The sequence below is a fragment of the Procambarus clarkii genome, chromosome 65, assembly GCF_040958095.1.
Source record: "Procambarus clarkii isolate CNS0578487 chromosome 65, FALCON_Pclarkii_2.0, whole genome shotgun sequence".
In the NCBI taxonomy this organism is placed as follows: Eukaryota; Metazoa; Arthropoda; class Malacostraca; order Decapoda; family Cambaridae; genus Procambarus; species Procambarus clarkii.
In genome coordinates this window covers 18,457,393-18,470,876 of record NC_091214.1, presented here as the reverse complement: position 1 = coordinate 18,470,876, position 13,484 = coordinate 18,457,393, and the positions used below count along the sequence as shown (strand labels likewise).

At 40.2% G+C, this 13,484-nt stretch overlaps 1 protein-coding gene across 1 annotated transcript in view; it reads left to right on the top strand.

Moving 5' to 3' along the window:
- LOC123771238 (platelet binding protein GspB) overlaps nt 1-13,484 on the top strand; it is an 87,803-nt gene that overhangs the window by 41,552 nt on the left and 32,767 nt on the right. Inside the window, 1 exon segment of the mRNA XM_069309713.1 lies at nt 10,303-10,988. Coding sequence (XP_069165814.1) covers nt 10,303-10,988 — 686 coding nt within the window.

Sequence of the window (13,484 nt, the reverse complement as noted above, 5' to 3'; positions counted from 1 at the left end):
AATATCACAAAAACACTGGCAATACTGTACAGTATAAATATATATTTTACCTCACTTCACCAAGTCAGTCATGGTCAGAGTAATAGTTAAAATATGCACAACATTGCAAGAAATCTCTGCAATAACTCTTCTGAGAATACTGCAATGTGTGTATCATCTCAGACATATAACAGCAATACACAGGTTGAATGTAAACTGCTGTATATATTTATATCAAAATGCTAATTACCTTGACAAATTATGCATGATGCCTAGACCAATACATATGAAGGCTACTGTACACAGGTACTAGGGCCAGCCGAGATAGCACAGATACACTCATGTCTGTCTCATAAATATTGCTCACTGTTCCAACACTTCAAAATATCACTTTAATTTGTGCACAGCAACTCCCGGCTGCTGCAGTTAGGCGAGGCATGAGTAATGCTTGTGCACCTCTCTCCGAGCCTCACCACAAACGTAAACAGAGTTACCTCGGGATTACAAAAGTGTGTTTCAGACTGATGCTTACTAGTAACACTGAAGTGATTCTAACGCTTGATGCAGTGAATATCCATCGCCACTGTGTTTCCTATTTATAAAATGGACATCAGCATCATGTACATCTTCCTGACAGTCTTTGATTTAGCACTAATTACAGCCAGTCCTTCAAAACAGAGCATGATCACTTGTCCTACTGCAGTACTCACAACAATTTGCGGCTAGGAGTGAAGAATGTGGTACATTGCTAATACTCCGCAATGTTCCTCCATGAACCAGTTGACTTGTTGTAGATTGCAAAAATAACTAAAACACATCTTCCAGTCTTACATAGACCATCACAACAGCAGTACCTTCCTGTCACACAGCAGAACACTCATGACTTTATCAGTCTTCCTCCAAATATTCGTCTACAGGTGTTCATACAGGCTGCTAAGAGGGTGTCCTCTGGTTCATTTATTTCATATAGAGAGTAGTGTTGTTTTGAACTTGAATCAGTCCAGCTTACAAGGCTCAATGAAAAAAAGGTTCTTATCACAGCAGAACACTCACTGTGACATCAGGCAGGAAAGTGATGTGCCTCTTCCCAATCACAGGCAGTTTTGCTGTCACATAATATCATAGGTATCCTCTCATTGGTTACACAAGATTGTGTGATCTCTGAATCATCATTGATGGATATGATATCAGAGCTCTACCAGGCTCCATCCTGTTTGACTAAAATGACTAATTAAAATACAGATATAGCTTCATATTGACTTACTTACATAAGATTATGTCCTAAAATCAATATTTCCAAGCAGTCCCTCATGCTGATTGTGGGCGAGTATGTCTCAAAGAAGCTTGGCAATGTTACGATGGAGAGCATATCTTAAAAAGTGCTCGTACCTGTGTGTACAGTATCTCTTCTGCCAATCCAATGTTCATTGTAGGCTGCTTTAACATTCTGTGAATGATATTGTAGTGACAGAGAATCTTATCTCACTGTATTTGTTAATTGTTATATCACTTGAGCATTATCATGTTTGATACTGTAGTATTTTTAAGTGTTATGTATGTTTGCCACTGTTAGATATGAATCACCATACCCAGAATTTTTAAATTTTGTACTCGGTACATTGCTAACTCGCCTAGTAGAGGGGAAAAAAAAAGGAGAAAAAATCTTGTTTGGTTATTAATTGTTTGTTTTGCATTTTTTGTGTATACATCAAATATATAATACTTTTCACTTGTTTCAATAGAATTTATATAGGTCAAGTGACAGCATTAAATATACAAACAGTGCTTAATTAGTCTTATGCATGTAAGATAGATAGATATACAGGTATATTTATTTATTTATTTTACTTACCCACCTACCTAATAAGAATAAGCATCTTGGACTATTAGGTTGTGTTGTAAGTTCCCTGACAAGCCGAGTTTTCCTGAAATTACTGGTTTGTACATACATTATTTTTGCAATATTTTTTCTTAGGGAATGATAAAGGGTTTTCATTATATTATATATGATTTAATATTTTTTTAATTTTAATTCAAACTAACATAGAAATTTACACTAATACAGTATGTGTGTGTGTGTGTGTAATTACATAAGTTTAATTACCTAAGTGTAGTTACAGGATGAGAGCTACGCTCGTGGTGTCCCGTCTTCCCAGCACTCTTTGTCATATAACGCTTTGAAACTACTTACGGTCTTGGCCTCCACCACCTTCTCACTTAACTTGTTCCAACCGTCTACCATTCTGTTTACAAAAGTGAATTTTCTTATATTTCTCCGGCAGCTTTATTTCGTTAGTTTAAATATATGACCTCTTATTCTTGAAGTTCCGGGTCTCAGGAATTCTTCCCTATCAATTTTATCGATTCCTGTTACTATTTTGAACGTAGTGACCATATCGCCCTCTTTTCTTCTATCTTCTAGTTTTTGCATATTTAATGCCTCTCTCTCTCGGCATCTCTCCTCGTAGCTCTTGTCCTTCAGTTCTGGGAGCCACTTTAGTGGCATGTCTTTGCACCTTTTCCAGTTTGTTGATGTGTTTCTTAAGATATGGACACCATACAACTGCTGCATATTCCAGCTTTGGTCTAACAAAAATCGTGAACAATTTCTTTAGTATTTCTCCATCCATGTATTTAAAAGCAATTCAGAAGTTAGAAATTGTAGCATAGGCTCCTCGTACAATGTTCTTAATGTGGTCCTCAGGTGACAGTTTTCTATCTAGAACCATCCCTAGATCCCTTTCTTTGTCAGAATTCTTTAAAGATTTCTCACATAATTTATAGGTTGTGTGGGGTCTATGTTCTTCAATTCCACATTCCATAACATGGCATATATTCACATTAAATTCCATTTGCCAAGTGGTGCTCCATATACTTATTTTTGTCCAGGTCTTCTTGAAGGGCATGACAATCATCAAGTTTTTTATCTTCCCTAAAGAACATTTACCAGGCGCAAGAACTGAACCCTGTGGTACTCCACTTGTGACATTCCTCCGATCCGATACATTGCTTCTGATTACAGCCCTCATTTTTCTATCAGATAGGAAATTTTTCATCCATGTTAGAAGCTTACCTGTCACCCATCCAAAATGTTCCAGTTTCCAGAACAACCTCTTACGTGGAATTCTGTCAAAAGCCTTTTTAAGGTGCAGATAGACGCAGTCAACCCAACCATCTCTTTCCTGTAAAATCTCTGTGGCTTGATCATAGAAACCGAGTAAATTCGTTACACAGGATCTTCCAGATCGAAAACCATACTGTCTGTCTGATATTATATCATTTTTCTCCAGGTGTTCTACCCATTTAGTTTTAATTATTTTTTCAAATATTTTGACTATTACACTTGTCAGTGATACAGGTCTATAATTGAGGGGATCTTCCCTGCTGCCACTTTTGTAGATTGGAACTATGTTAGCCTTTTTCCACACATCAGCTACAACTCCTGTACACGGGGATGCCTGAAAAATCAGTTGAAGTGGAATGCTGAGCTCAGGTGTACATTCTCTCAGAACCCATGGTGAAACTCCATCTGGACCAACTGCTTTGTTCTTACTTAGCTCCTTGAGCATTTTTTCCACTTCCTCTCTAGACACCTCTATGTACTCTCTGTTGTTCTCTGGAATTCTTATTGTATCTGGTTCCCTGAAGATTTAATTTTGTACAAACACACTTTGGAACTTTTCATTTAATGTTTCACACATTTCCTTTTCATTTTCCATGAATCTATTTCCCATTTTCAACCTCTGAATATTATCCTTTCTGCAATTTGTTGTTTATGAATTTATAGAATAGGCTTGGTTCTGTTTTACATTTACAATCCCTTTTTCAAAATTTCTTTCTTCCTCTCTCCTCACTGCCGTGTAGTTGTTTCTTACATCTTTGTATCGTTGGTATGTTTGGGGGTTTGGCCTCTTCCTATATTGATTCCGTTTTTGTGTCCTTTGGTCTCTGGCCCTCTTTCAATTTCTGTTGAACCAATCCTGTTTCCTAGTTCTGCACCTCTGCTTTGGTATAAATGTTTGTGCTTTTGTGTGTGTGTTAGTGTGTGGGTGGTGCCTAATAATCCCAACTGCACTACATGGCCTAGTATGCAAGGCCCAATTTGCTTAACAGACAGAGATTATTTGCTTTCAAATATTTCTTTTCAAAGATTGATGGATAAAGATTAAGCCACCCAAGAGGTGGCACGAGCATGAATAGCCCGTATTCTTTTCAAATTGGTGTATTCCAATTAATATTATGATATTTATTAACACTTTCGCATTTTGGGTGAGCAAGCATTACTCCTACCCTAGTGGTTTTGGACGTTCCGCGGGAGCTCGTGGGAGCGTGCGTTAATACTGAAAAGTGTAGACGCTTTTCAACTTTGTCACCTTAATTTTCGTTCTAGGTTTTTCAATTTTGTATCAATGTGTTCGCAATAGAATACTCTACAGAACTCAAAGCAAATAAACTAAAAAAGCCCGGCTTACCACCCGCAGCAATAAGAGAAAGTTACCCGGGAGCGCACTAGAGAGATAAAATGTGTTCTCTCCTTTCACTTTGGTCACCTCAATTTTCGTCCTAGGTCTTTCATTTTGGTATCATTGTGTTCGCAATAAAATTCCCAACAGGAGCATATGCATATATTGTCAAAAACTGTGGCGCGTTCCACCCGCCAACGTGATGAAAGTAGGTGATGAGACCAGGGATGAGCGCCAGGCCATCCATTAGAGAGCGCGGTAATACTAAGAAGTGTATACTCTTTTCAACTTTGTCACCTTAATTCTCATCCTAGGTTTTCCAATTTGATATCAATGTATTCCCAATAGAATTCTCTACACGATTAAATGCATGTGAAGTCCGAAAGCCCGGCATACCACCCACACAAAGCAGACAAATTGAGAGAGTTACTGGGGAGCGCTAAAGAGCAATGAAATGTGTACACTATTTTCACTTTGGTCACCTCAATTCTTGTCTTAGGTCTTTCATTTTTGTATCATTGTGTTCGCAATAGAATTCCCTACAGGTGTATATGCAAATATAAAGTCCAAAAGCCCGCCGTACCACCTACAACAAACAGAGAAAGTGACGGTGCATTACCCCAGTGAGCGCTAATAAAGAATAATAAAATGTGTTTACTCTTTTCAACTTTATTACCTCAATTCTCGTCCTAGGTCTTTCTTTTTTATATCAATGTGTTCGCAATGAAAATCCCTACAGGTGTATATGCATATAATGTCCAAAACTATGGTTTTCACAAAGCCAAATGTTTTTAATTTTTGATGCCATCCTTAGTCATCAGTGAGTATTGAACTAGTAAACTTTTGACTCCATACTTCATCGGTGGGCAAAAGTGTTAAGAACATGAATTACTGACTTAGTCATGTTATGTTAGGTTGGTTGGGTAAGGTTTGATAAAATTTCTTTGTTAGTTTGAATTCAAATTAAAAAAATATGAAATCATGTATGATCTAATGAAAACTTTATCATTCCACAAGAAAACAATATTGGAAAAATATATAATTTCAGGAAAACTGAGCTTGTCAGGCAACTTGGCCTACAGTACAACCTAATAGACCAAGATGCTTATTCCTATTAGGTAGGTAGGTAGGTAGGAAAGAAAACAAAAATAAGTAAGTAAATAAAAATAAAATTAATATATATACTGTATATACATATATATATAATATGTCAGCATTATAAATACATATAAATAAATGTCATATCATTTGTGTACAAAATGTGAAACATATATATCTCTGTGATACTTGATACATATTTTCATCTTCTCCATAACAAAATGTATTTTACAACATGAAGATATTAACGTACCTTAACTGTGATCTCGCCAAGATATTTGACTTGTCACCTACAACTATTCCTTCAGTTACTATTATAAGGTACCTCCTCAATAATAAATATAAGAAATAAATATACTTCTGTGTTTTGGTTATGGTACATTCTAATTCCTTACACCAGGATGTGATAGATGTTGTTACTGGGATATAATCTATGGGTGGCCTTATTGCTTGAGGTGGTAGTCATTACTACTGCTTTATATATGTTTATATATAACTTAATATATATTTATAATAAATATACAAATTTATATACTTTATAAATATATATACTGTATATTTATATATATATTTATACTGTATATAATAATTAGTATATTTTTGTAGCAGTCTTGCTTGTAAACATATGTTGTTGAATATAATCGAAATGGGTAAGATTAATGATTCTGGCACGAATCTTCTCAATATTTCTTATGTTTTTCTTCACTGTCGAGGTAAGTTGAAAAATTAACTCTTCAATGTTCATTTTCACATTTATGGTCTGATGCCTAGGGATATGTTTCGCAAGGCACTCCTTACATTTTGAAAGACAAATTTGCAATGCTTTAGCAAGAGCATATATTCTCTTGGGGAGGTGGTACAAGACGTGATTGAGAGGACCAAGTGGATGAATGAATATCAATAGGCTATTACATGCATGAACATAAGTAGCTTATGTTCTTGCTTCTACTGTCTCTGTGTTGGTTCGGGGTCGTGCTGTGGCCCCGAACCATTCTACCCACTTCAAGACCCCGAACCAACACCGAGCCGTCATTTGATGCCAAATACTGTCGCCTCGTATCGTGCAGTGCTGGTGGAGCTGCTTCAGTTTGTGTTTGGGGTGGATATCACTTCTGCCCCATTCCATAAGTTTTCTCATGCTTTGTGTCACCTCCGGCCCTGCTCATGCGCCACCTGAGCCTTCCTGGTCCTTGGACAGGGTGTTCTCTTTCATCTTCTGTTTGTGGTGGCCCCTTCGGTTCAAGTGTTTTTCCAAGGCTCTTTTTCTGTTGACATTGGCGTCTGGGGGAGTTGGGTTGGCAAGCTTCGTGCTGTCCTCCGGCGCAGGGTTTTCTGCTCCTTCAGTCTTGATGGTCATTTTGTTCGGTTGCAGCCGTCTCCTTCTTTTCTGGCAAAGAACGAGACTGCAGCTTTCCGGAGGGGCCCTTGGGTCATTGATGCTTGGTTGGTCAGGTCGGGGGTGCATCATGTGTTGTGTCCGGTTGCAGATCTATCGTTATTTGCGCACCTCAGCCCTGGTGGCCGGGGACGTTCTTTGGGTTGATCCAGTTTCCCTCATTCCCTGTTCCATGGCTCGAGTCTCCCAGATTGTTCGCAGGGTCATTAAGTCTAGCCAGCCTATGTTCTATCCTCGTACCCATGACGTTCATAAGTTTGCTGCTTTGGCTGCCATCTTTGGCAACATATCTTGGGCTGACATTTGGGTGCAGGGCTTTTTTTGGTTGAACAGGGTCCTGGCCGCCCGTTATTTGGTCAACGTCCCTAGTCCTGGTCATTCGTGTGTGTGAGACTTTTGTCGCAGGTTGCAGCCAGTTGTCTCGACTTTGAGTTGAGGAATGAGTAGCGGCTGCCTCCCTGGTAAGTTCCTCTTTTACTTGTCTTTGGTTAGGTAGCTCCAGGGAAGCCAGAGGGGCTCCCCACAGAAAACCAGCGTTGAATATAATGATACTCCATTTTCTGGGTGAGCTCCAGAGCTCCCTAGCACCATTTTTCCCTTCGGTCGGCAGTTTTCGCTTTGTTTTAATGATCAGCCTCTGAACTGGAGTTGTTGAGTAGCCAGTCGGGGGGTCTGGGGCTTTCCCCTCCCAGTAAGGAGAGGGCTGTATGGACGAGCAACACAGCGGCGGGGTGTTATGTTTGCTTGTTTGCTTGTTTTAGGTTGGGGATTCCTGTACCTCTGTTCAGTCTTCGGTTGCAATTTTCTTACTATGTGTGGTCTGTTTTGTTGTGCCTACCTTTCTGGGTGCTAACCCTGGTCGATGGCAGATGTGGAATGCCCCCAAGTACAAGGGGGTTTCCATAAGCCATTGGTCTCTTTGCCTCTCTGAGGGTTCTGGCTCGTGGTCCCTCAATAGGGTGAACTCCAATTGACTGATGCCCCAGACTAACATATAGCATATCAGTCTGATAACTCTAGGGAGCCTCCAGGACTCACTCGGGAAATGGCATTTCCTTACATTCAATGCTGTTTTTGTGGACATTGATGACCATTTCTGTTGTCCAAGATAAAATTTTTGTCTGTTGGGTTCAGGAGTCCTTTGACCCACGAGCGGGTGCCAGTTGTCAGTGTTGGACTTCTGTTTTGGACGAGCATGCTTTTTTTTTTGGGCTGGCAACCTGTTAACCTTTAGGCTGGGGTCACATTGCATGATTGGGCTTTGCACTACAGGCATTTGTAACGCTTTCTCATAGCAGTGTGGCAGTGCTGCTGATCCTCATCTTCTTTATGAGAAAGGACACTGCATATTCTGTTGCTTTTGTTTTAACCTTCGACAATCTGGTTCACTCATCTTCTGTTTGTACATGGATTGTACCTGGATGGGATTCTGGGAGTAGTTCTACTCGCCAAACCCAGCCCAGGGCCAGGCTTGACTTGAGAGGTTGGTCCAACAGGCTGTTGCTTGGAACTGGCCTGCAGGCCCACATATCCACCACAGCTCAGGTTGGTCCGGCACCTCTTGAAGGAAAACTATCTAGTTTTCTCTTAAAGGTGTCCATATTTGCTACTCAGCTTCCTAGCCATCTGCATTGATTCACTTCCTAAACAACTTAGGGCTTTGGATCCAGTGAGTAACAATGGAGAAAGGGGCTGGAGCAGTTGGCTTCTGTGGCTGCCCACTCCCCAGGAAATTGACAAAGGCTGTGCAACTTACTAACCTTTCTTCAATTACCCTATTTCTTTGGTACATTATGTGCCTTTGGGGTTCAGGACCTTCCATTGTTGATGCCTTTGAGTTGAAGGCAGTTGCTATAGATTTTAAAGGCTTTTGGCTCTTCCTTCACAGGTATCAGAGGTGCTCTGTTTGTGCCTTCTCTTATTTACTCTGTTCGATTTTAGGAGCTCCACGGCCAGGTTACCGTTAAAGGTACCTTTGGCATTAACAGCAGTGGACCACAAAGATCACACTCATCTTTAGGCGAGTCTCCATTCTTGGGCAGTACAGGGATTATTCTCTATGTAGTTGCAAATTGATGTATGTTCCTCATCTGGGGATTCCTTGTCTATTGCTTTGCTTTCTGCTGCTGCCACAGATGCCATTCTCAAGCTGTTCAATATATTCATGTAAAATGCAGTGAGTGACTTCTGTGTGACTCATGCTCATGCTGACGGAAGAAATGAAGTGAACAAAAATCTACAAGTTTATGTACTCACCTAGTTGTACTCACCTAGTTGTACTCACCTAGTTGTACTCACCTAGTTGTACTCACCTAGTTGTACTCACCTAGTTGTACTCGCCTAGTTGTACTCGCCTAGTTGTACTCACCTAGTTGTACTCACCTAGTTGTACTCACCTAGTTGTACTCACCTAGTTGTACTCACCTAGTTGTACTCACCTAGTTGTACTCACCTAGTTGTACTCACCTAGTTGTACTCACCTAGTTGTACTCACCTAGTTGTACTCACCTAGTTGTGCTCACCTAGTTGTGCTCACCTAGTTGTACTCACCTAGTTGTACTCACCTAGTTGTGTTTGCGGGGGTTGAGCTCTGGCTCTTTGGTCCCGCCTCTCAACCGTCAATCAACGTGATTGACAGCATGTGATTGTTGTCTCACGTGTTTGCTAGAACCACTCTCTTTCCTCCTTTTCCTGGAGGAGGAGGAGGAGGAGGGAGCTTTCTTGAGTTTTGCCAAAACAATATGGTGTCCCCAGTCTTGATTAATCAAGAATAATAATGAATTTGAAATACCCTGTAGTTGTGAAGATTTTTGTGAGATGCTGAATTTTTGTGTTTATACAGTATTTTTGTTTAATTTTAAAAAGTTTGGAAATAAATTTTAAGCTATTCAAGAAGGCTAACGGGGTCCATGAAGATATCCCCCCCAAAATTTTTTTAGTAGAAATGGAAGCTGTAGCAATTAGAGAGTTTTGAATTTTTCATTATTTGAGTTTTCATTATTTGAGTTTTCAAAACTATTGAGTTTTTATTATTCATTTATTTCTGTATGGTTTTGCATTTTATTTGATTTCTTTGATTTCTTTACATAACTGGCTTAGTAATAGTCAAGTTTACTACCAGTAATGACCAAGCTATACACATACTGCACTATGATACTGACTTTGGAGAATGTGTGTGCCGTTGTAAATTTTGTTGCTGCTTTTTTTTTTTTTTTTAGTTTTCATACTTATACTGTATCTTTATTTGTTTATGCATATTATTTCCTAAATTAAACTGTTTTGTTTCATTCTGTATTTATTTGTATGTTTATTTACAACCTTCTGTTTTGTTAATTCTTCTGTTTGGTTGTTCATTTTTGTGTGCAGCTCTGCGTCGGTCATCTGTAGCAACAGTTTCTCCCCTGATGACACAATTGCTCGATAACTTGCGAGAGAATCGCTCTCGCTCTATGATGGAGCGTGCCAATGAGGAGCGTATTCGCTCGCCACAGACCCCACCTCAGTCAACTGGGATCAAAAGATTTGCTGCAGTTGCCAAAAAGACTGTGGTAAAGGCTTCTATAATGAATACACTAGCAGCAGCAGGACGACCAAACAGGCTATCATCAGTGTTGAATCCTGAGAACCGACGACTCTTGGATCTTCAGGGACAGAAGTCACCTGAGGTCCCACGAAAGCGACTCATCATTGGCCAGGCCTCCTTTGACCTTGATCGTGATGGTAAGTTGCTCAATGATGAAGTAGAACCTGGGGAAGAAAGCCCAGACGATCAGCCAGAATCCGATCCTGAACTGGAAGAAAATGATGATAACTCCAGAGACGAGGAAGAACAAGATGAAGTTGACGAGCATCATTATCGACATCACACAGCCCTACATCACAAAGACTCGGTGTGGTCCATGGCCAGTTCAGCTACTAGCATTGACAGTAGTGAAGAGGAGCTGCGTGATCAACGACGACGCTTGCAGCTGAGCCTTACCCGTCGTCCCCTACCATCCGATGGCCCTGAGACACCAACAACTCCAGGAGATCCTTTGGACTCTCCCACACCGGTAATGCTATATTTGATTTGATTTTAGTATCCTAAGAGAAAGGCTTTCTTAGTCTTATAATGAGACTCGTTCCTTTTCCCCTACAGTATACTAGGAGAGACTTTCCTCCTCCCTTATAGTATCCTAAGAGAGGAGAGAGAGAGAGAGATTCTTTCTTTCTTTACAGTACTGTAAGATTCCTTTTTTTCCATAGTATCCTAAGAGTCTACAGTATTCTAAGACACTTTTCTCTACCTTGGCAGTATTTTAAGAGATGCGCTCATTTTCCTCCACAATATCCCGAGACAGAGACTTCTTTATCCGTACAGTATCCTAAGAGAGAACTTCCTTTTCCTCTTCTGTATCCTATCAGTGAGAGCTTCATTTCCTCTATAGTATCCTAAGAAAGACTTCATTCTTCTCTATAGTATCTTGAGAGAGACGTCACTCTTCCTCTACAGTATCCTAAGAGAGATCACTTTGCTGCTGCAAGAAAAGACCTTCCTTTTCCTATGCAGTAATAAAGAAAGACTTTCAAATTCCTCTACAATATACAAAGATTTTCTGTATCTTTGTATATTGTATATACATACTACTGTATATCTACTGTAGTATACTACAGATTTTCATTTTCTTCCACAGTATACAGTACTAAGAGCAGATGTTGAATTGTTTGTCTGTTGGACTTTAGGATAGATTAAGTAGATCAAGCAGGACTTGAAGTAGATTTTTGCTGACCCTAAAGCATCTTAGGATGCAACAATTAAGATCAGTATGTAATATTATATTCCTAATTATTATTGTTTTCATAAGATTTTGGCATTGTAATCAGAAATATCTTTGAATTCTGAAATATATGTTAAATAATATCCCACATTGTATCAAATATTACTGCTCAAGACCTCTGATTGGTAGTGGGAACAAAATTGACACTCCATAACCCTAGCTGTATGTGTTTACATTTAACTGCATGTCTATGGAGAAGAGATTGCTTGGGACTCAACAAAATCAGTGTTCAATGTAGTAAAAGGCCTCTTTCTGGTAGGGTGGGCATTGGTGGCTTCCTGAAGCTATTTTACTGTGATGGTTTCCCACTATTGATTCACATCATCAATAGAAGTCTTGTATGGCCTACTCAGGGGACAAGTGCTAGAACCTTCCCCCCCCCCCTCCCTCCCTCCCTCTCAGAGAGGGAGGGACAGGGAGCAGGGGATTGTTATGATCACCGTCATCGAGAAAATGCCCAGAAAGTCAGTGGAGTAATGCAAGGTCCAGAAAAATGAACCACTGAAACAGCCAAACAACTTTGCAAATGAATCTCTCAGAAACGAGGTCGAACCTCTCTTAGTTATGGCTTGCCATCAATAGGTGGCAGCACCTCTGGGAACTCAGCCTTCAACACCATCTTTGCCTCAGTACAGAGCTGAAAGACCATAAACTGATAAACCTGGTAGAGGGGAGGGAATCAGGGAGTCTGTGATGCCCTACCAGAAAGAGGCATTTCATTACATCCAACGCTGGGTTTCTGAAGGAACCAAACAGTGACACCCGAAAGTAGAAGAAAAACAAAGGACTTACTGGGATGGGGGAGAGTGAAAATGACACTTGTGAAGATAACACACTGGGACAGGAACTCGACCCAGGGCAACACAAGCGCAACACAAACCTTGGAACCTCGACCGGGGAAACTTGACCAAAGTAATGAGTCTCCAGGACTCTATTCAGAACAAGTTAAGTGAGAAGGTGGTGGAGGCCAAAACAGTCAGTAGTTTCAAAGCGTTATATGACAAAGAGTGCTGGGTAGACGGGACACCACGAGCATAGCTCTCATCCTGTAACTACACTTAGGTAATTACATAGGTCATTACCCCCCAAGCATAATGCCTTGCAAAGGAGTCAAAGATTTGTACTACTAAGAGTGAGACACCCTACACAGTAGTATGGCCTCTAAGGGAGAAGCTTCCAAACTCACCAGAGAGATCACTGTCAGGACAGGGGCAATGCCAAAATGAGCACTTGTGGGAAGGAATCTTCCTAAACACATTCAGCTCAAGGTGAAGATGTTTAAATTCAGACATCAACATTAGGACTGAGGCCAAGATGGTGTTAGATGCTGAGAGTTCCCAGTGGGACTACCACCTATTGGTAGCCAGCTGTAACTAAATGGGGGGTTCAACCTAATTTCTAAGTGAATCATTTGTGGACTCATTTGGGTGTGTCAGTTTCTTATTTTTCTTACCCTTGCAGTTGTCTGTATTAACACTTTCGCGCTCTCCGCAAAGGTCACTCAGCCAACCGAATGTGCGCGCTGCGTTTTTATCGCTTAAGCGTAAAAACAAAAATGTGTATACTCTTTTTACTCTCCTGACCTTAGTTCTCATGCTACGTATTTCATTTTGGCACCAACGTGTTTGCAATAAAATTCTCTAGAAGAACATTAGTAAAATAAGTCACGAAACATATAGGGATACCAGCACCAAATAAATAACTACGTAGATGACTCGCCGTGAGCGCCCA